Raw genomic sequence first — 20282 nt, forward strand, 5'->3', positions numbered from 1 at the left:
AAGAATCCTGACTCCATCATTTTGTGACAAAACTTGAATGCAAGTTTCCAGTTCCCTTCCCTTTTTTAACTACAGCAGTACATTGCACAGGCCTCCTCTTAAAGGGCTTATTTGTGGTATTCTATCAGCTACCAAGTAAATGGATCCAGAGTCTGATGTTAAACCCAGATTTGACTGGGATGCCAAGTGATCCTGTATCCCAGGCTCCTTACTAGACTCACTCTTAGCTTTTTTTTTTCTTTTATTTTACGAAATAGAGAGCATACTTGGTGTGGTTCCCCATCTGTGCTTATTCATCCTCTCTTGTAACTCCCTACACCATTGCCTACTGAGTTGCAGTGACAGATTGCTTTCAGCAGACCTAAGGAGGAAGCACATGAAGGGCATGATCTCCTGTCTCTGCATGAGATACTGTCACATGTAGATATTTAAGATCTGCAGTCTTCCGCAAATAGTTCCCTGCATCTAGCAACCACTCTTGTGCTTTGCTACCCATTTCCAGCAGCAAAAGTTGGGAGTGATGAAGCTGTGTCTTATTTCTCATGGCCCCAGTGCAGGGCCCCATGCACAATATGCAATTTCCTTCCTCACTCATGTTTCAGAGACGTACTGTTCCACAGATGCACCTGCTTGCACACGGCACCTTCTTGCTGGTGTAGAGTGGTCACATGCAGGTGTACACACCTGAGCAGAGGATTGTAACTCAGGAGTTACAGAAAACATCCAGCTAGTGTTTGTCATGGAAAATTGCTTTCCTTTTTCATAATTTATAAGTAGTCTCACACCAGGGCAAAATCAGTTCACTTCCTGCTTCATTTCCTGTCTTTCTGTACGCTGGTGTTGTGCAGAGGAGCTCACAAGGGAAAAGGGGAAGCCTGTGATTGCAACAGGCTATCTCAAATCACACAGCAATTACCTAAGAGATGTGGCAGATCACAGGGGGCACGTGCTCTGCATCACTCAGTTTCTGACAAGGGCCAACACTGCTTGCTCTAGACATGCTTCTCGGCGTACATTTATTTTCACCATGTGATTGTGTCTTTGGGGCAGCAATTTTCTCCTGACTTATAGATGACTGCTAACAATTATCACCCTTACAGGAGGAGATGTCAGTGTACAGCAGAAACCTCTAATCCAGGTTGCACTGCTTAAGGAAAAAGTATCCATCCCCTGTGAAGTCATCTTCCCGTACAATCTGAAATACACCACATTTACAATCTTCTATTACTGGATTAATGCATGGGACCAGGAAGTATCCATCTATAATAAGAAAGAACAAGTAGATATCCCTCCTGGAAAAGAAAATAAGACTGCCATCAAATCTTACAATTACAAAACAATGCCGCTTGAAAGCACCTCTTCTACTGGCACATACTACTGCAAAGTTCAATGGAATGACATCCAGATAAAGGGAAAGGGAGTGTTTGTCCTTGTTAGAGGTAAGTGAACAACCAGAAAGGAAGGGTGTACAGTTAAAAATCAGCTGGATTTTTCTATGAAAATATGATCTTTATTCTTTTCTTCCTCTATCCAAGCAAGCTATAAAGTCAGATAGGAGTAATGCTTAATACCCAATATTTAATGCCATCACAGTTGAATGTGTTTTACATAGGTTACCTGTGCCATTGTTCCCAGTTCATAGGTGGTAACATAAATATGCAGTAATTTTTACCTACCCTCCACAGGCACTTGGGAGCACCAGCCTTAAAATCAAGCTCTAAACAGGGACCGGGTAGGGTGTTTTTAGTGTCAGTGTCCAGGACACAGCATGGTTTGGCCTTTATCAGTGTGACAGAGATGGATGAAAATGAGGTCGGGGGTTACGGTGCTCACTGTAATCAGATGTACAGATTAGGTGCTGACTGTTGGGGGCTCACAGTCAGTCTAGGGGCTCAGCCTAATCCCTCCCCTTTTTCCATGTGGTTACAAAGTTTCAGCTGTTCCACTGATGCACAGACTGGAAAACAAGGGAGACCTTCAGAGAAAGATAAGAGCAAATGCTTTAGAAATGTGGTAAGAAAGTGCATGCTGCTGATTGGCTGGATTTGCATTACTGAATGCTGGATATGAAGAATTACTTAGGGTAAATGTGAAGAGCCACGATGAAAAGGCTTTGCTACACCGGTCAAGGGATGTTTGCAGTACCCACTCCGCTCTTTCACATAGCCTGTGTGCTTTCCACCATCTGCCTTTCTCCCCCATCACTCAAGACCTTTCCCAGCCTCTAGCTACCTACCAGCCTTTTTGGCTGCCATTATATATGTCACCTCCCTCTAATCTGTTAAAAACACAAGAAACATAATTTCTGCTCACAGGATGAATCTTTTGCCTTCTTTCTCACAGGTACAGGGTATGCACAGACCTCTTATGGGCGAGAAATCCTCATTACCTTTACCACTCTTCTGGCTGCACTGAGCATCACCGCAACAGCTCTGCTAGTGTGGAAAAGAAAGGCAAGTTATTACCAAATAAAAACCAATACCTGACACGACCCATTCTAGGAATTTATTTCACTTGCTTCTAACTTGGCTGGATTGGAACTCCCCGTGCTGAAATTTTCCGTGCTGAGTGTCTGCCTCAGGTTTATTTTCTTTTTCTAAGTTCAGTCATTCTGAGAAAAAAGATTACAGAAAAGATAAAGCAAGTCATTGATTTGTCCATTAAATAAATTCTAATAACCATTTTGACTTTGGCATGCTCTGCTTTAGAGCAAGGATCTGACATAGGGTGAGAAGTCACACCAGCAGTATGCTGGCCCTGAGAATATTCAAGCAGTGTAGCCTTGTGATGGGTCCTTGGAAAATTGCAGTTTGTGCGTGCTTAGTTTGTGTCTCTTGTCAATTTAGCAGCTCAGTTGTCTAAGGAATCCTGTGCAATGCTGTCTTTCCACACAGAATGTCCTGTGCATCTGTTGTGCAGTCCTAATGGTGGAAGGAGAGCAGGGCTTTCCTTGTTTCTAATCCTTCTTCAAGATGGGGGCTACTCTGGTGTGAAGGCACGACCTGATGAAAGGAAACTGCATTCCTGAGCTATAGGTTGGATACTGTAGAAAACAACAATCTGCAGCGTGGAGGGGATGGGGACCAGAGTATCGAGCATATGCTTGGCAGAGCAAACATTAAGAGACAGTGTTAAAGGGGAAGGTCAGGGCAAGTATCCCAAGGAAGCCTGTGTAGAGGTCACAGCTGACTCAGAAAAAAGAGTGAGACAAAATTCTGAGCAGCCTGCCTAAGTTGACCCTGAGCAGGCTGCAGATTAAACTAGACAAACTCCAGAGGCATCTTCCAATGTCAGCAGTTCTGTGAGGCTGAAATGAGGAGTCTTGGGAGGGAAATTGGGACTGGGAGCAGGAGTGAGAAAGCACTAGAGCCTGGAGGAGGGTATTAAGACTGGGATCACAGGGACCTTAGGTTGAAAAGGCCAGTAGCACAGACTGGAACCATCTGGGTGAGAAAGAACAGAGGGTAAAGGGGAAAACCCAAGTGGGGAATAAGAGGTGCAGAGCAGGAGAAGAGCTGAAAGTAGGACTGAAAGGTCTAAATGAGTCAGGAGCCCTTGGAATAAACTTTGAAGTTTTAATAATGGAATCTCTGTTGGCCAGGCAAAATCTACTGTTCCTATTGCTGCTACCCTCAGATGTTCCTTTGCAATCTTTTGGATATCTTAAGGCTGGCTTGAATAGACTTGATGTATTTTAGAATTGAATTTGGGGAATTATGATTTTTAGGTATTGTATCCACCCATATTTACTCTGTCAAGCTGCCCTCTGCCATTACAGCAGCAGAGTCTGTGCACATTTTTATGTGAAAGCTACATTGCTGATGCAGACCTTTGGCTCCAAGGAGCATCAGGCTTCAGCATGCACATTCAGAGATAGTGCGATTGAACACAGAGTGGCAGCAGTTGGCAGACCTGCAAATCTCGTGAGATTTACCTTGCAGGCAGGCAGATGGAGGGGGAAGGAGTTAGAGGCAGAGTGCCTAGGCTGGAGATGAACCCCTACCTCTGCCTGCCTAGACAGCATATCCATGGGGATAGGAGGGAGGCACTCTCACAGCTTGCCAGTTGGCATCTCTAGACTTTGAGCCAGGCCAGCAAGTCTCAGACCTACAGGCTCTCCTTGGGGCCTGAAGAGATCATGCAGTCATTACATTTGCCCTCCTGCTGAACACAGACCATATTTCTCACCACAGCTTGCTCAGACCTGCTGGTTTAAAAATGTTTATCTTTAAGAGAAGCTATTTAGCATCCTCCTTAGTTACTAATGGACTGGAAAGCAGTTCATCGTTTTCATGTGATGTGAATATAATCATCCCACTTCTTTCTGAATTAAAACAGAGATAGTTAGCAAAGCTTTCTGCCTTCTCTGCCTCTTTCTTTTGCTTGCTGAGCAGTGCTAACCTTTACCTGTGCATGAATGAAGCATATTCAAGGAGAAGCCATCCGATGCGAGAAACAATTCAGAGGAAAAGACTTTCTTCCTTCAACTCCATAACTCCGTGCTGGACCTGCCTGTTAGTGTATCAATGACTATATATCATCATTAATGCCTGCCTGGTGCTTTTCTCTAGACTGTGTATTAGCTACATATTCCCAGCCAAATCCTCACAAAAATCACTGCATTCTGCCTTTCTGAAATTCCTCTTGCACTTTGAACAGGGATCTGCTTTATTCTCCATCCTTCAGCATTGTCATGTGCTGTTAAATACCTATTTCCTCCATCCTGCTGTCAGCGGTAGAGCTGATTTCTATATACAGACAGAGCCCAGTTTTGCTTTCCAGTGCTTCAATGTCAGTTGTCAGACTCCTTCCTTTCACTCAATGGTGAGAAAAGTGACTGGCCTGTGTTGTGCAAAATGCCATCATTCCATACTGTGCAAGTTCTCAGGGGGTGTGTAGGCAGCTGGCTTTGATGTGACACTGGCATTCATTTAATCCTTGGGGAAATGATGTTTTTTCCAAATGTGTAATTCTGTGTCTTGTCCTGAGCAGATATTGTGTCCTAAAAAGAACCAGCTAAATATCAGGAGACAGAAGACAGAAACTCAGCCTCCTTCAGCAAGCCCACCAACACCTTCTCCTGTTTATGACGTGAGTATCAGAATCACCCTCCATCTCAACAGAAGTGATACCTGGCAGCCCCATTTCTGTGCTCTGCCCTGTTCAGCTCCTCTCAGGACTCTGCACGTCTCCATCCTGTTTCCAGTGCCAAATTCTTGTGCCATGCCCTGTGCTGGGGGGCAGCACCCTTCCCTCCGCCAGCAGCATATAACTGAGCAGCAAGCATGGGGCTATGGAGAGCTCCTGGCACTGGAGGTGGAAGGGCTTCCAGAAGTCATAAGGGAAGACTGGACCTCAGCCTCACTTGTACTGCAGAGTGTCTCAATGACATGCTTTTCTCAGATGGAGATTGATGACTCAGGGAAGTGACACAGAGAGAAACACTCCCACCAACAACTGCAGTCCTGAACTGGCTGACTAGCACTCTGGGGAAGAGGGCAGGAAGAAAGTGAAAGGAGACTTTTTTGGAGCATTTCCCCTTTTCAACTGCATAAAATGCAGCCAATCTCCTTTCTACATTCCCCAGAATAGAGAACACTGACTGCTGCCACTCTTTGAGCCCAGTAGTGGCAGTGTCATAGGTAATAGGATTGGAGTGGCTCTCCTGAAACGTCAAGTCCAGACCTTGACTGCCTCAAGAAACCATGACTCCTAATCACATTTGCAGCCCATCCAGTTTCATTTAAAATGTATTCCTTTTTTTTTTTTTTTTTTCCTTTAACTCCCATGGGAGGGCTGCTTTGCTAAGAAGGGAATGATTTATTTCATTTATTTTTTTTCCACATGGTCTGTGGGACAAATGAGGAGGAATGAAATGAAAGTGAGTAGAGAAGGATGTTGCCTGAATATTAGGAAACCTTTCTGACTGTGAGGTCTGTAAGGGCTGGAAAAGTCTCTCCAAGGAAAACCTGTAAGCTCAGCTGCATGAATCATTTAAACTAAACAAAGCAGAGCTCTGGAGAATGTACTGTGGAGAAGAGCAAAGCCCTGCCAAAGAGGCATGGAAATCTGATAGGGGGCAGATGTGAAAGCAAGGGCAGGCCTGCCCCCTTCTTGTTCACACTTCACTGAGTGGGGGGCACTGCTTTGTGGCCCTTCAGTTTCTCAAATGGAGGTTTAAAAGAAAGCACTGTATATTGTATGTGATATGTTTATTCTGGGTAAAAAGAAATGCTTTGGGCAAAGGATGTTGTAGGTTATAAACCTTTTCATTTGTATCAAGTAATTTCTTTTTAATTCTGTCTTTTAAAAATCCAAACGGGTAGTTTCCTGCTGAAGTGGATGATTTCTGCAAGGAGACAAAAAAAAATTCAAATCCATTTCTCGCTCAGTCGGCCTCGTCATGCATCCTTAGCTCCATCTTAATTACATGTTTCATCATGTTGTTCTGTTCAGGAGGCCCCACTAAGTCTAATGCAGCAAGCCAGCAGAGCCAGCCTTAGGCACAGGCAGTCCCGGTAGCTGGCTGGGCTCCTCTGCTTCCAGGAGCCCTATGGACCTGGCCCATCCAGCCTTCCCCCATAGCCCATTAGCCACACGCCAGCTGTGCAGGGCTTGCAGCCAGCCCAGTGTGCAGAGCAGGCAGCTCAGCCCTCTTTGGCAGAGCTGCAGGCAGCCTCAAATCATGTCATGTATGCCATGGGGTGTGAGCCTGCCCCACAGAGCAGATGCTGTGACTCGTTCAGGCATGAGGCAGCAACTCCTGCAGCAGACACAGCGCACGGTGAGAGCAGGGCTCTGAGATGTTATGGAAAAGATAATTGGGAGGAGATGGTGAGCCCTGGGATGGAGAGCATGCTCTGTGAAATCCTGTTGGTGCTTAACCCGGTTGCTGAACGCACAGCGCTTAATTCCTTGGGAAGGGAGGGACAGATTTCTATCTGTGGTCAACTATGGGGGAAGCTAAGGCAAGGAAATTGTATGGTTGACTGGAAGGTCACTTCTACTGATGAGATAAAGAGGGAGATCAGAGATTAGGTGAAGGGACAGGAGGCCAGCATGTGCCAGATGTGATGTCTGTGAGGGAAAGCAGAAGGTTTAAGTCTGGAAAAAAGTCAGGGAGCCACAGTGTTCTAGCGGGCCTGGAGCTTGGAGCAGACACAACAGACAGCAGGACTGGACATACAGGCAAGGACTTGGAACTGGCTGGTGCAGCTTGTTAAATGGTCTGTGCTATCTTCCCTGGCAGCAAGGCTTGTCCCTGGCACAGAAAGGCTCCCAGCATACCTTCTGCAAAGCCATTCTGCTGCACGTCGCTAGGAGCAAATGCTCTCCCCACCATCTATTCCAGGTGACACCTTATGGTCCCTAAGGGAGAATGTATGCAGTGAAAAGCAGCTTGAGATTGTACAAAGTCCCTGTAGTGGGGGCAGCTGGACACCTGCTTTGTTCCACTACACTGCCAAGCACTGCAAGGCCTCTTCACCTTCCTGTGGCCCCAGAGGAGTTCATCGCACCACCCAGACCAAAACCTGTATTTCCCTCCATCTTCCAGCTTAGCCACCTAGTTAATGAGCAGCTTGGAAATAACAATCCAAGGGCCTTGCTTTGCCTGCTTTACACTTCAAACAAGCTTTTTTTTTCAGCAGCAAACAGAGCTCCTGCAGCGCAGGCGAGTTCCAGAGCACAGGAGCTTTTTGAGAAGGCATCTGCCAGCAGGGAGGAGAGGCCTGCGTGCTACCATTGCGACTGTAGCAGGTGCTCAGTGACTGTGTACAAGTAATTGATTTGCAAATGGCAGTTGGAGACACTAGCCTTCCAACTGGTCAGCAAAGCACTGTCAGGAGCCTTCATGGAAAGGAGGGCTTGCAAAAAGAGGGAATCTCTTTGGAAGTTTAAGCACTAAAAAGATACGTCTTGCTCATGAGTGGCTTTGGACTAAAGCAATGAAAAAGGCTGCCTGTCATGTCAATGGGATGCAGAGCCAGGCTGTTGGGAGCACAGCACACAGGACAAGGTCCTCACTGCAAGCATCACAAAGAGAATTGAAAATGAGGAAAGGGAAATGAGATTTTCTGTGCACGCTTGTGCACGCAGAAGTAGTTGGGAATGTGTGCTCCAGGCAAGTGGGATCTTGGGAGAGAGACATGGAGAAATGAAGTTCTTTGACTTCTTACAGAGGAGGAGGAATGGAAACGGGAGAGCCACATGGAGCTTCTTTCACTATGGCCCCTTCCTGATGGGGGCTTGCTTCCAGCTCCATTTCCAAATGCTGCTCTGCTGTTGTTTTGTCCTGTTCAAACCACTGTCCTGCTGGCCATGATCCAGAAAGATGCTGAACTCCCAATGAAACGATGGGGGTCAGATGACTGGCAGTGCCAGGAGAAAGCCCCTGTATTTTGCTGGTCCCCTCTGCTTTATTGCAGGGCGTCTTGCTCCCTTCACAGTCTCTCCACTAATACCATCTGCCCCTCTTACGGCTGAGCTCCTCCCATCTTCCTGTTGCCAGAGAAACAGCCACCTTGGCAACCTGCTGTCATCCTTGAAACACACATGGAAAAGTCCTCCTGATTGTTATGTTTGATCCTTCAGGCAGATCTGGAACATCACTCAAACTGACATGCATCTCTTGTGACATGATTACCTGGGGGACCAACGGGTGCATACACATGTAGAACGTGTGTGTGTTTCTCTGTATCCGTGTGGGACTGCGGATATGTCTGTGGGCCTGCAAGTGTATTGATTTTTTTTTTATTATTATTATTCTTTACTCACTCTAAGAAGAAAAGACAGTTCTAGCTTGGAAAAAAAAAAAATACCAGGCAATAAGCAGAAATCGTGCCTATTGTAGGATTTCCTGTTTTCAACAGCCCTGTACTTGAGGACCCTAGACTAACCTCCCTTCTCATCACTGTGTGCCCAGAACAACCAAGAGCATGAACCTCTGGCTATTAGGTACCCAAACAGTCTTGAAAGATGCAGCTTGCTGCCTGTTACCCGTGGTTCCCTTTGTGCACCACAGACAGAGAGGTCTTTCCTATGCATTCTGTGATGATTTGGAGGGAAGCAGGGACATTGGCATTGCTCTCTTCTGTCTTATATTGGATAGGTAGTGTCATAACCTATGTCTATCAGCCTGAAAAAGAAAGGTGATGAAACTGCACTATAGAAGTTTTAGGACAAAAAATTATTTTATTTTTGTGCAAGACAGGAACTTCAGAATTTTGGAGGTCAGGTGTTCCACAGAAGTGGCAGGCATGAGATGAGGAATCAGGTGTGCTTAAACATAAGCATTTTATGTGAACCTTACCCTTTTCTTTCTTCCAGTGCCTGGATTCGCAGCAAGTTGAGGTCTACTCTGTCCTCGAGAACAACACGAAGATCCCAGAACACAGAACGAGTCTTCCAGGCAAGGTAAAGGCTGGGTCTGTGTTCATTCTTGGAGAATTCCCTTAGACGCTGGAAAGCTCAGAGGCACCACGGTCCTAGCAGGTAGTAAATGTGCCTGCTATTTCACCACTTCCAGCCCCACTGAAAGAGGAAAATGGGACGTGACATCCACTCGTCAGCTGGGCAGCACATGTAGTGTATATTCCTGCTTCTGACAGAACCCCTGCTCCTTCAGTGTTACTGATTCTGGCAGTCCTGGCTTCATGCAGATGCTTTGCTGAAAGGTGCTGAGAAGTTTGGCATTGCTCCCTCTAAATGGCCCAGGTATTCATGGAGAGTTGGCCAGATGCTGCCCTCCCTTATTACCTTCTCCATATTGTTTAGGCAGCCAAGAAGTCTTCCAGCACAGAGGAATCTGTGCACTAGGGGTAGACCCGGGACACAGTTTTACTCTGGCTGGCATTAAGCACCTGAGAGCTTAAGCACCTGGTAAAAGAAGGTAAGATGGCCTGAACAGAGGCAAGAAAAGGCAGTGTGGCTATGTCTTGGATCTTCTTGCTCGGCTGAGAGTTACGAGTTAGAGACAAGGAACTGAATCCACTCATACTGAAAGTAGCTGCAACTTGGAATATGCAGGCATGGATCAATTGTGGAGGCCATATGGTGTAGACTAGAGGCCCACACAGCCCTGCACCCTGCCCTTAGCACAAGTATCAGATGTTTCTAGGGACAAAACCCCAGGGAACGCTTCCTTCCTGTCCTCAGATCTTTGTTGTTCATTTCCCCTCCAGAACTCTTATCTACTTAAAAAGTATATTCACTCTTCTAACACAGGAAAAATTTTCTGAAAAATTTCTCCTGCTTCTCTCTCTGATGTCCTGCTGCAGAGGTTAACTATGCAGTGTGGAGCCTGCAGCCAGCTTCAGCTAGCACCATCCCTCTGTTTCATGAAGGACAGTATTTTCCATTGTCTGAAGCACTGTCACAAATCCAGTAGTATAGAACCAAGTGCCTTCTTCCATGTCAGAACTGGTTGATGTGTTCTGCTTCCAGCACCGGTGGCATCCTGCAGTTAGTTCTGTGGCTTTAAAGTGGTGGTAGCAGAGGCAGTGACAGGTATCTGATTACTGCAATTGATTACTGAAGGGAAGAATAGGTTCTTTTATATAAGCTGTCTTCTACCACAGTGTATCTTACGTACTGGAAGAGACAGCATCCCTATTCTTGTGTTCTTGCATTTTGAACTAATTGGGTAGGAAGATCAGTCACTCCAGATTTCTCTTCTCTGTCGTATTTATTCATCTGTATACCTTTATCAGTTGCCTCCTTCTAAATGATTTGGTCTGAATGAGGAGATGCAGTACATGTCTTTTTTCCTACCATGAAGTTGTCTGGGCTGTGCTGAATCACCTGTGTGTGGCCCACACCACTGAACTGCTGCTTTAGCAAACTTGTAAAAGAGAGTGGGAACAAAGCAATGAAGCAAGAGCAAAGGAGTATCTGTGTGCCAGTGGGTCTGGCTCTTGTGGTCTCAGCGGGGGAGAGGTAAAGTTCGAAAAAGAGATGGGAGAAACAAAGGAGAAGAGAGCAAAGGGAGGTGATGGGATGAGCTCTCACTGTCATGAGCAGACACACTTCTGAGTGTGTTCAGTCTTCATGCTGGTCAGAAACAGGGAAGTGTGAGTGGCAGGGCTCCATCGCCCCCACTTCTATGTCCCACCTCAAGGTTCTGCTTATCCTCTCCAAGTGAGAAGAGTGGAAAGGAGCTTCTGCAGTAGGAGCAACTGTGAGGATTGGAAGAGAATGCCAAGGCCTTGGGCTCTCTGTGCTGTGAACAATGATTTAAAATGGAAAAGGGGGAGAACTGTATTAATCTCTGAGGTTGTTTCACAAAAGCCAGAAATGAGTTTGGTTCCCCTCAAAGGGATATGGCCTTCTCTGCACAGGTGAATTTGACTGTGCTCCTCACTGCAGTGACAAAACCTCTTGATCAGCTTCCCACTCCATCATCCTGGGCTCTGGCCACCTGAGATGTTCATCCTCTAGCTGGCCATGTCAGAACCTAATAGGGTGCTTTTCTAAGAGCAAATGTAGTGGGTCAGCGAGTTTGGGCTGGAGCAGGAAGCTTGGGTTGCTGAACTGTGGCTGAGACTCACTGCAGAGGATCACAGCCAGCCCTTGGTGCAGGGTGGTGCATGTAAAGTGATGCAGCGCAGAGAGCACTTGAAACGAGAGCATTTGCAAGCTCTTGCATTGCACTGACAGCCAGCCTGGGTGGTGAGGGGTTAATCCTCTAGTGTCTGTTTCTGCTGTGGAGGTGCCTGTACTCAGATTTTGTAGAACAGTTCCCTTTGGTGGTGGCAACAGAGAAGAAGCTAGTGTAGGTAGGGCTCCATTCACCCTCTGGCATTCCAGCTACTCGCTGTATAACCTTGCTTACAGCAGGCCTGTGCCACGCGGCGCTTAAAATATCAGTCTGTCAGCGCCTTGTCTACACAGGGAACAGTTGTGAGGAATAGACTCAACTGTTGAAGAAACAGGATTGGGGAGGTCAGGGAATTCCTCCTTCACAGAATCCAAAGTGATTTATTTTTTTACCAAGTCCAATTTTCCCTCCCCTCCTTGTCTGACGGCTTTTTGGGCGAAGAGTGACAAGTAAAGGAGGCATCTTTATCCCTTGGGCTGGATTAGTCACCTTCGTCTCTTTTGGAGCAACATTTCTCAGCATAGCAGCTTCCGTTTCAGCAGATCACTTATAGCCATTTCTAACAGAACAAACGTCAGTGTCTGCTGATTAAGAATTAATTCATCTTCTTTTGAATAATTTTCCTCCATTTCTTTTTTCTCCTTTTCATCATTCTGCAGACACCTAAGGAGGAAGAAACTCTAGAAGAATACGGTGATACACTGTATGAGAATATCTAAGGGAAAACCTGACCCTGTGTGAATCAGACATCTTCCTGCACGACAAAGCTACTTTCTACACCCTCAGTTCTCTGTGAAGACCCACAGTGACTTCAGGGCACAGCCATGGGGAACTCATGAACCTTGGGCTCCCTCTAGACTGCCCTTCATTAGCAGCAGAATACATCTGTTCAGATCCCATGGGAGCTCAGTCTGTATTTATGCAGCAAAGCTATTTTGCAGCAAAGCTGTTTGATGCAAAAGAAAAGCTGTTTTTTGTCAAGCAGTCACACATATCTTAAAAATGGTGCAGATGGGATCTGTGGAGGTTTCTCTCACCTGGCTTGGCTGAAATACTTGAATCTTGATCCTCGGAAGTGGTATCACAGTCCAGAGACCTCGCTGCTTGCTGACCTGATCTTTGAATCCTGACCTGCAGCAGTCCATCTGATCCTGTGCCTATGGCTTTCCTGACACAGCCATCAGGCCTTCATGCATAGTTTAACGAAGATCCAAGCATCCACCTGCCCATTTTTCCTTTCTCAGGAACCCCACAGTGAAACATGCTTTCTCATAATCTGCTAATCCCATCAAGTAGTCACAGATGCCTGCTGTGACCATACTCAACTGACTCAAATCAGTGCCTTGGAAGAAATGCTTTCCCTTCAGCAATATCAGCAGTATCGGTCGAGGGATGGAATGCATGAACAGAAATAAAAATGGAGTTGAGGAAGACAGAGAAAATATCCATGCCTGCCAAGATGTCCTGGTGGCAGTGACTCTTCCAGAACAAGGAAAAGGAAAAGCTGGAAACCTGAGGAAACTCCCTTGCTGGGCGGCGTAATCCAAACAGTTCTGAATGTATCCCAGCCTGAGAAGTTCAAGCTGATCTCCCCAGTTTGCTATTCTTTTTGGCAATGGGCATTCTTACTGTTTGGGATTTTGAATTTCTGCAGGAGGAGATTTGGTATTTCTGCCTCACCAAAATCCGTAGGTTTGCCTTTGTTTCAGCTGGCCATTATTTCCCAACAAAGACACAAGTTTTGTTTTGCTTAATTTTCCTTCATAGATTATTTGGGCATATGGACAAGTTCTCAAACTTAGAATGACCAGAGGAGAGAGACCCTCAAGGTGAATTTTCTGTCCAAGCTCTTCTCTCTCCTGTCAGCTGGAACTTGCCTACCTTTTGTGCTGATGCATATTCTAGTTCTGGTAGAGAAAAGGTTACATTTAATATCCATATAACACGATCAAGCCAGTGGATCAAAAAGCTGAGACCATTTTATCTCAGATTAAAAAACAACAACAAAATAACAACCAAACAAAACCAACCCAAAATAAGAATATGTAGCATAACTTGAGAGGAATCATAGAAACCTCTTTAAAGAAGAAGATCAAATTAAAACGGAGCTCCAGGGTCATAGGACCCTCTCTAGTTGAAGATAATGTTGCTATGCATCAGAGATAGAGGCTATGGAAAATGTCTCCAGGGCCTCCAACCTTCCTATACTATGTTTAAAGAGATAATCCGCTTATTGCTTTGCTCTTTTTATTAGAAGAGATTTCAGACATGCAATTTGGACTTTCTTTAACCACAGGAAAACGCTTTTTCTCTTTCCACTGTTGAGGAATTCATTTCAGAAAGAGCAATAAATAGACAGTGTATCTCACTAGACTTGTCTTCCGGTTGTTAAGAGATCATAATAATTAGAAATAAAATTTTTTGAACTCAGCAATTTTAGCATTTACTAATGTGACCAGAAATAGCAATTGGAATAAAAACATTTCTCAGAAGAAAAACAACAAAAACAAACAAACAACAGCAACAAAACAAAAACAGAAACAGGGGATTGTGCAGGTGTAACATTTCCTTTCCTTAACAAATTTGAAGAAATGATGAGATGAAATATAAATACGTTGTAGTGTGGCAATAAAATATTCTGAAGAAGCTGGTGGTTGAGATGAAAAGTGTAAGCTTTCAAAATAAGGCTGCTTGTTGTTTGTGTGTGTGTTTTTTGCTTTTTAAATTTTATACATGCTAAAAATAATAGTGCTGCAAATTTCCTGGCAAAGATCTCACTTTGCAGTGAAGTGTTTTGCTTTGCCTTTCTATTAAATAGTGTTCCTTACATTTATGTCTGAGTAATTCTATATATTAAGTAGCAGAAGGTGTTTAAAATGAAACATAAGAAAAAGAATGATATTTGGAATAGAAAGGCTATTTTAGAACAGTCAGTGCTCAAGTACTGAACGAATCCCAACCGGTTCCGATCAATCAAGTGAAAAAGTAAAAATGTCCAAGAAACACTGAAAGTCTGGGGATTTGGGCTGTGTGCCAGAGCCTGTCAAAGTCAGGAGGAGTTGCTGTGTTGATTTCAATGGGTTTGGGATTGGTTCTGCAAGGCTAAAAGACTGCTGCTTGAGAAAAAGGAAGCTTGGAAGCTGCGTAGCCTGAAGCTAGTATCACTTCTCCAGCGTTGTGCACTGTGGGCAGCCGCCCAGAGTGTGTGAGAGAGAAAGGTGTAAAGTAGAAGATGGTGAGAGAAGAGTTGTTTTTAAATGGTACAGAGTTTTCCAAGGAGGTATGAGGAAATGCCCTCTGGCACAGGTAGGAGAAACCACTGAATATAATTTATATAATATTGATTCAGTTTCTTTATAGCAAAGGTTTGTTCAGGAAAAAAAAAAAAAAAAGGCAGTTGTTTGCTCTTCTTGGTCCCTGAGAATAGATGCAGAAAGAGATTGTTTTTAAGTGTGGAACAATACAAATAACAATAATAATGAAACATAATAATAAGAAGAGAAGTTAAGGATTATCTGCCCCTGTTCCACACAAGTGAGACTTGATGACGGACTTTATTGTGTGATTCCTAAATTGAATGCTGAGAATGGATTCCTCTCGAAAACGATGTCCCTGAGGGCCACGGCTCTGCTCGCTTTCCCCAGCGTGGTGCTGTTACACACAGAACATGCTCTCAGGTTGCAGAGCTGTAATCTTTGATTCCCAGGTGGTGGGAAAGCTAAGAGAAATTACCCCTTTGTATTGACAGGATTTCAGGAAGTGGAGACGTTATCAAAATAAGCAATGGTTGCAAGGTGGAAAATGCACTGTTTTCTTGTAAAGGAGATGACATATTAACACAGGGCCCTTTATCCTCTGTACCAAGAGTGAGCTTTTGGTCCTAACATGCAACCTCTCACTATGATGATCCTCTCCCTATTGTCTTAGCTGGGACTGCTCTAAGGGGTGTTGGTGGCACTGAGGTCATCTAGTCCCTTTCAAACAATCCCTTCACAACACTTTCCAGCAAATCCTACTTTCAGAAGGCAAAAAGCTGAGTGCATATGAGTGGTTCGCTGTTTTCATCCTTTTTGGTAGAGAACAAACTCTTGCATGGGTGCTGTTTTCTGGTATGAAATATACCAACCACATTTTGCCTTTTATCTGTAGACAACAAAGAGCTTGTTGTGATAGGTGATTGAAACAAAATGCATTACCAAGGTGTTGTCCATTGTGTTCTCTTTCACTGCTTTTGTCTTTGATAATCTTCTTCTCCCTTCTCAGGGGTATCATTGACATTAAACACTTCTGCGGCAGGTGTCTAAAGACCTAGCTTGGGCTGAGTCTTTTTATAAAAGGAGGCACTTACTTGAAAAGCACCCAAGTGGAATGGCTACTGCAGCTCTACTTGGACCCCTGTCCCACCCGGCAAGACCCAAAGGGCCAAGGGCAGGGCTCCCATCTTCCTGCTGGATTGTCTCTCGGTGGTTTCTCCAGTCCTCAGCCATGCAAGGGCTGTGACCTTGTGTCAGGGATTTAGGGAAGGCGGTGAGCGAAGCCACCAGATGGTGCCCTAGGTCCTCTCTGCTCCCTCTCCTGTCCCCTGCCTGCCCACATGCCCCTGGAGGGCCCCATTCTCCCGAGGTGGGCGCCTAGAGCCACGCAGAGCCGCCCCAGCCAGGGCTGCCTTTTGCCTGTATGGATGGTGCCTCTGGCCCTGCACAGCTCTGCCACCAGCCCCTGAGAGGTGATGAAGACAGAGCAGGCTTCCCTCCTTTGCACCCATGACATAAGTGGATCTCCTGGAGCTCCACTTTTCTTTCTGAAATATGTGGCTTGTGTTCCATAGCTCTTGGCCACATAAAGATTGGGATATACAGCTGATAGGGCCAGGCAGGTTGGCTCCCCTGCTTTAAGCAGTCAGAATGTAATTGCCCAAATTGGAACAGCATGAACATGGAAAAGCTAACATATGGGCTTCTTTGAACATGTCTTTAGGTAACCAGTTAGAGCCTCTGTTTTCTATCCCATCTGAAAGACTGTTAGGCCTACAATTTGGGGCAAGGATTTCTGAGCACTCCCAGGGGTAATAATTGTACCCAAAATACTTGTACTGCAGTTGCGAGGGAATTAGCCTTGTAATGCCACCAGCGGTGCTTTATGCTGACACATGTCATTAAAATCAAAGATGTCAAGTGTCCTTGCAAGGCTCAGTATGATATTTCATCTTCATACATGAGGAAATAGAGACTCAGGAGGTTAAATGACTTTTCCAAAATTGCAGAGGGTCAGAAGTAAAGTCAGGAGCAAAATTCAGCTTCCTATGTTCTTATTCAGATCAGGCTGTCAAGGTGGGAGCCAATAGCTGGGTAAGCAGGAACTACTGAGCTCTTTTCAGTCTTATAAAGTATGGGGGAAAAAAGTCTCTTCCTGGGTCTCGAGCACCTGTTTCAGCATTCTTCTTTCATTGCTGGTTTCTTGTGCAGGTATTGATCAGGGCTCCCATTTGCCTGGCTGAGGTCTGCTCACAGAGGTCACTGAGCTGCAGAAGTTACTGCTCTCTCTTATGGAGGTATCCACCATTTTGGCAATAAGGAGAGCTCATAAAAGCCAAATTACCATGGAAAGCCCAATTACTTATGCTGTAATTCCCCAAATAAATGTTTATGGAGGGGACGTGATGAGTTACTGCACATCCATCCCAGAAGGTCTTAACTCCTGAAAAATCTCCTGGGCTGTTGGAGAGGGCTTAGGGCAGGCAGAGCAAATAGCTGTGGCTCGTCACAGCACTCTGCTCAGGGAAGAGAAGATGGGGAAGCCCTCAGTCGAGCTCCCGGGGAAGACAGAGGAGCAAGGAGAGGAGCTGTGATCATTCTGTGAATGGGAATGCTTGCCATTCTTTTGAATATTCGAAAGAAACCACAGCCGTGATGTGATGTAATTCCTGCTTGGTTGGGTTATTTATTCAAACAGGGCTGTGCTTTGTGAGCACGTGGGGAAGAGAAAGTAAAACTTCAGCTCAGCTTTTGCTCATTCAGGATTTCTGTAGGCTTTCAGACTCACTGAGGTCAAGGCAGGGTCTGAGTCTGGAGCACAGCGGCTCTTCAGAACAGCTCTGTGCAGTCCTTCTCTGCTAGGCAGTGTGTGAAACGCAGGTGTGGGTTTTGGAGAAATCAGTTTAATAAGGGAGCTGTAGCTCTTCTTCTCCTCCCCAGTAGATTTAAAATAATCTCGCTGTCCATAAAAATCAGGTTAGCTATTTTGGGTTCATGTAGAGCTAAAATGAATGCAGCATCTCTCATTTCTAGTCATGATAAGTCACTAGATATCAATTCTTAATTGCTTGATTAATCTTGAATTTTCAGAGCTGACACTGCCTGTCCTACCTCCAGAGAACAGCTACATTTAAAAGAAAGAAGAAAACACTTTCCTCTTGATCAGAAACAAAAAACAAACACCAGCCTCGCAAGGTAAGCGCATGAAATGAGAGAGGTTTGTGGCATGCTGTCCTGAGACAGCCATTAGGCAGAATGTGAGTGAAGCAGCCAGAGGTCCCCGAGATCCGGGGGTGGACTCATTTCATTGTGTGCTTCAGCAGTTAATTACAGGACAACCTCAAACCCAGATATTAGTGCACTTGTGTTTGCTTGTATGTGTTAGGCCATGGTATTCATTTTAATAAATGAGTAGAGAGGTTTCCTTCACAGAGATCATTACATTTCTACGTATAGAAAAGCTGTTTAAGGTCAACAAATACAGGAGATGATGCCTTTGTATGCTTTGTGTATGCTTGGACTGATAATTATCACTGCAATGCCTCCCTAAGGGTGTTGTTAAAAAAATACAGACCCAGAAAGGTAAGGAAGGATGTTCAAACTCATTTTAGAACATTTATAAAATTGTCTGGGCACTTTTATTTATTTATTTTTAAAGCATTGTGTGTGGCACACTCAGGATGAACAGCACCGTGGTGCATCAGTCCTTGCTTGGCCACACTATGCTATAGGTCTCCTATTTTGTGGTGGCACAATGTGATATAAAGGTGGCATGGCGGCATGGGTGCAAGCTCAGGCTGGCTTTCCTGTCGTGTTAGAAAAGGAGATATTTTGATCTCCTTACTCTAATTAAGGAATAATAAAGGGCTCTGATTTTTTAATAGTTTTTTTTTCATCTCAATTAGCTGCCATCTATGGATGCTACAGACTTCTTGGAAGAGGTAGGTGCTGTCCGGGACAGCTCCTGAAAGGTCTGTGTGATCCAAGAAAGTGGCATGGCAACAACACTAAGCAAAGGACTTGTTGTCATTACCGGATGATGAACCAGGGACATCTCCAGAAAATCACAGTGATGTAAAGGAAATGTTCTCAGGATACAATCACCCCTTAGATCCCTTTGAGTACAGCACTCCCTCTATGGCTACCTGATGGAACCAAGCATGGTTATTTTGGTCTACAGCAATGCTGTAGAGAAAGTTTCCTCCATGTACAGGGTTGAGACCTCCTGCTCTGCAGATGTTGCAGTTAGCAAGCAGTTAGACAGTCAGAAGTGGGACATCCCCAAGGCCTGCTGTCCCCATCTAATCCCTTCCCGCAGTCACTGCTTCTTGATCGTCTTCCATGAATCGGGTGATGGGAGCTCCTCTGGGATGCTGTCATGCAGATTTGCAGATTAATACTTCCTTTGCTTAATTTCATTTACACTGATACTATTTACACTCCTTCAGACAATCCTAAGCAGTCTTTCTCACTCCCTGGTGCTTCTGCACCCCTGAAGTTCACAAACGCAATTCCCATGATGCTCTTCACAGTTGTTATTTGGCCAACCTACACACACTGTAATCCCTTCCAGCTTTTTTATCATTTTATGTTCTTTTTTTTTTTTTATTTTTTATTTCCCTCCAAGTCGTTGACATCTAGCTTGTACTGAGCTGTCCAGATCTAAACATGTCTTCAAACTGTGGTCTCACTGCTATATTAAAAATTGGGACTATTGCCTATATCTCTGAGAAGAGGTCTCTGCCTTTACAACCCCAAATTAAATTAACTGCATGATTTTTGCTGCCATATAACATTGCAAAAACATATTAAATCTGCTGTCTGCTGTCTCCCTGAGGTTTTCTGGTATTTCTGCTTTCAGTACTTGAGCACAAATGATTCCTCTCTTCACCTCAGTTCCTGCCTTTCAGAAGCTCTCATGTTGTACCTCTGCCTCTCAGACACGTGGGATTGCTCAGAGTTCCTCTTTGAGGAACAGTGATGTGACTCCTTATGTAGGAGCAAATGCTCTGTGTTTTCACATGAAATAGTTTATTTCCACTGTTTCCCTCCAAGCTGTCCTATGACAGTGTGTTTCAATGCAATCAGTAGATACATTTCTCCTTTTGGTTTCCAGATATTCCCATTTATAGCTCTGTAGAGCACTGCTCTGTATGTTAATAATCTGCCTCAAACTGTTGGAGCCTTAGGACCACAGGTTGAAACTCCTTTTCTGGAAGAAGAGAAATGCTGTTCTTTTTTTTTGGATGCTTCTGTCCCAGATGTCAAGAATACAGATTAGCTTTTCTTTGGATGGGTAAAACATATTTTAACATTCCTTTGTGCAGGAGACATCTTTCTATGGGTGCCTCAACACACTGAAATTAACTTCCCTGGGAAATAAAGTCTAGCACAGAAATTGCCATCGTCCTCAATTTCCCTGCTATGAATAC

The 20282-nt window shown here is 44.8% G+C and overlaps 1 protein-coding gene across 8 annotated transcripts in view; it reads left to right on the forward strand.

Annotated features, from left to right (window-relative positions):
• NFAM1 (NFAT activating protein with ITAM motif 1) overlaps positions 1-19098 on the forward strand; it is a 38907-nt gene extending 19809 nt beyond the window's left edge. For 7 of the 8 annotated variants that reach the window (XM_090141493.1, XM_090141484.1, XM_090141510.1 and 4 more), the window contains 5 exons: positions 1101-1439; positions 2344-2453; positions 4993-5091; positions 9328-9414; positions 12256-14423. In XM_090141493.1, the coding sequence (XP_089997619.1) occupies positions 1101-1439; positions 2344-2453; positions 4993-5091; positions 9328-9414; positions 12256-12315 (695 nt within the window). In that variant the 3' untranslated portion in view covers positions 12316-14423. Of the gene's footprint in view, positions 1-1100; positions 1440-2343; positions 2454-4992; positions 5092-9327; positions 9415-12255; positions 14424-17940 lie in introns of those variants that run through there. The other variant, XM_090141489.1, reaches the window with a different exon arrangement.
• The last annotated feature ends 1184 nt before the right edge of the window (positions 19099-20282 follow it).

The sequence above is a fragment of the Phasianus colchicus genome, chromosome 1, assembly GCF_987193195.1.
Source record: "Phasianus colchicus chromosome 1, bPhaCol1.hap1.1, whole genome shotgun sequence".
NCBI lineage: Eukaryota > Metazoa > Chordata > Aves > Galliformes > Phasianidae > Phasianus > Phasianus colchicus.